General features: G+C 37.4%; 1 protein-coding gene across 1 annotated transcript; it reads left to right on the top strand.

The window, feature by feature from the left end:
- Positions 1–146: 146 nt before the first annotated feature.
- Positions 147–1,407, top strand: LOC117941001 (serine/threonine-protein phosphatase 2B catalytic subunit beta isoform-like; the record flags this gene model as incomplete). Its single annotated transcript, XM_034866105.1, has 3 exons — positions 147–242; positions 1,003–1,097; positions 1,249–1,407. Coding segments are annotated over exons 1-3 (307 nt in total), but the record flags the coding sequence as incomplete, so codon positions are not given.
- Positions 1,408–1,415: the final 8 nt, after the last annotated feature.

Raw genomic sequence — 1,415 nt, 5'->3', positions numbered from 1 at the left:
GTAAATAATCACTACTTTTAGTGTGTATAGAGCAGCATATCTCCACCAGACTCCATGTAAATAATCACTACTTTTAAGACCCGATTACAGCTCTAGCACCCCCGTTTCAGTTTGAATACATGTTGAGTTACGTTGTTAACGCTCTCTTTCTCCGGCTCTTCCAGTTACCCAGCAGTATGTGACTTCCTGATGAACAATAACCTGTTGTCTGTAATACGAGCACATGAAGCTCAGGATGCAGGGTGAGACATTTCTTATTACTATGTTTCTTATTTTTATTTTTTGTAAATCACATCCTTTGTCTTTAACCTTTGTGTTGTCCTCCTGGACCAAAAATGGACAAAAATGTGACATTTTTGTCCCTTTCTCCAGACTTTACACTACCACCACCTTACTAGTGTTACTCCTTTTTGGTATTTGTGGTCAATAACCCTCATTTTTATAGAATTATACCTAATATTTATGGTATATTAGGAAATATGTTGACTAATAGTTAAAATCAGAGGAATGAAAGTGATTAATTTTATTTCCAAAGATGGTTGTTAGGAATCAATCCATGTTTTTGTGGTAATTTGGTGAAAAGGAAACTCAGTTTCATAGATATTCATATAGATATTTTTTAAAGGGGCCCGAGACAACAGGAGGGTTACAGCTGCTTTGTCTTTTCTTTATCTTATGCAATTGTTTATCATTTTCTTTGTTTCAAATTTTCTTTGATCTTAAAGTACCTTTTTATCTTCTTATTTTCTTAATGCTTTGACTTATTATTATTTATATTTTCCTTATCTTCATGGCTACTTTTCTTCATTTAATATTATCCTGATCTTATTTTCTTTTGTCTTATCTTTTGCCTTTTTATTGCATTAACATCTTTTCATCATCTTCGTTTATCTTTAGCTTCTTTTCTTTCACCTTATCCTTTGTTTTAATATTTTTTGTTATATTTTCTTTTCTTTCTGTTCACCCTGTCTTATCTTTATCTTCTGTTTTTCTGTCCGTCAGGTATCGAATGTACAGGAAAAGTCAGACGACAGGCTTTCCTTCTTTAATCACCATCTTCTCTGCTCCCAACTACCTGGACGTGTACAACAACAAAGGTAGGAGACGTGAAGGACGGAAACCATGGCAACAGCTTGGAAAACCTTGAAGCCCTGGCAACGGGAGACAACGAGGTGCATCATGCAGTAGAAGATGTTTATGTGTGTGTGTGTGTGTGTGTGTGTGTGTGTGTGTGTGTTTTGTCCTCAGCGGCGGTGCTGAAATACGAGAATAACGTGATGAACATCCGGCAGTTTAACTGCTCCCCCCACCCGTACTGGCTGCCCAACTTCATGGACGTCTTCACCTGGTCTCTGCCCTTCGTCGGAGAGAAAGGTGTTCTGTGTGTGTGTGTGTGTGTGTGTGTGTGTGTGTGT

The sequence above is a fragment of the Etheostoma cragini genome, unplaced genomic scaffold, assembly GCF_013103735.1.
Source record: "Etheostoma cragini isolate CJK2018 unplaced genomic scaffold, CSU_Ecrag_1.0 ScbMSFa_3976, whole genome shotgun sequence".
NCBI classification, from domain to species: Eukaryota; Metazoa; Chordata; class Actinopteri; order Perciformes; family Percidae; genus Etheostoma; species Etheostoma cragini.
This window is presented reverse-complemented; position numbering and strand designations above follow the sequence as displayed.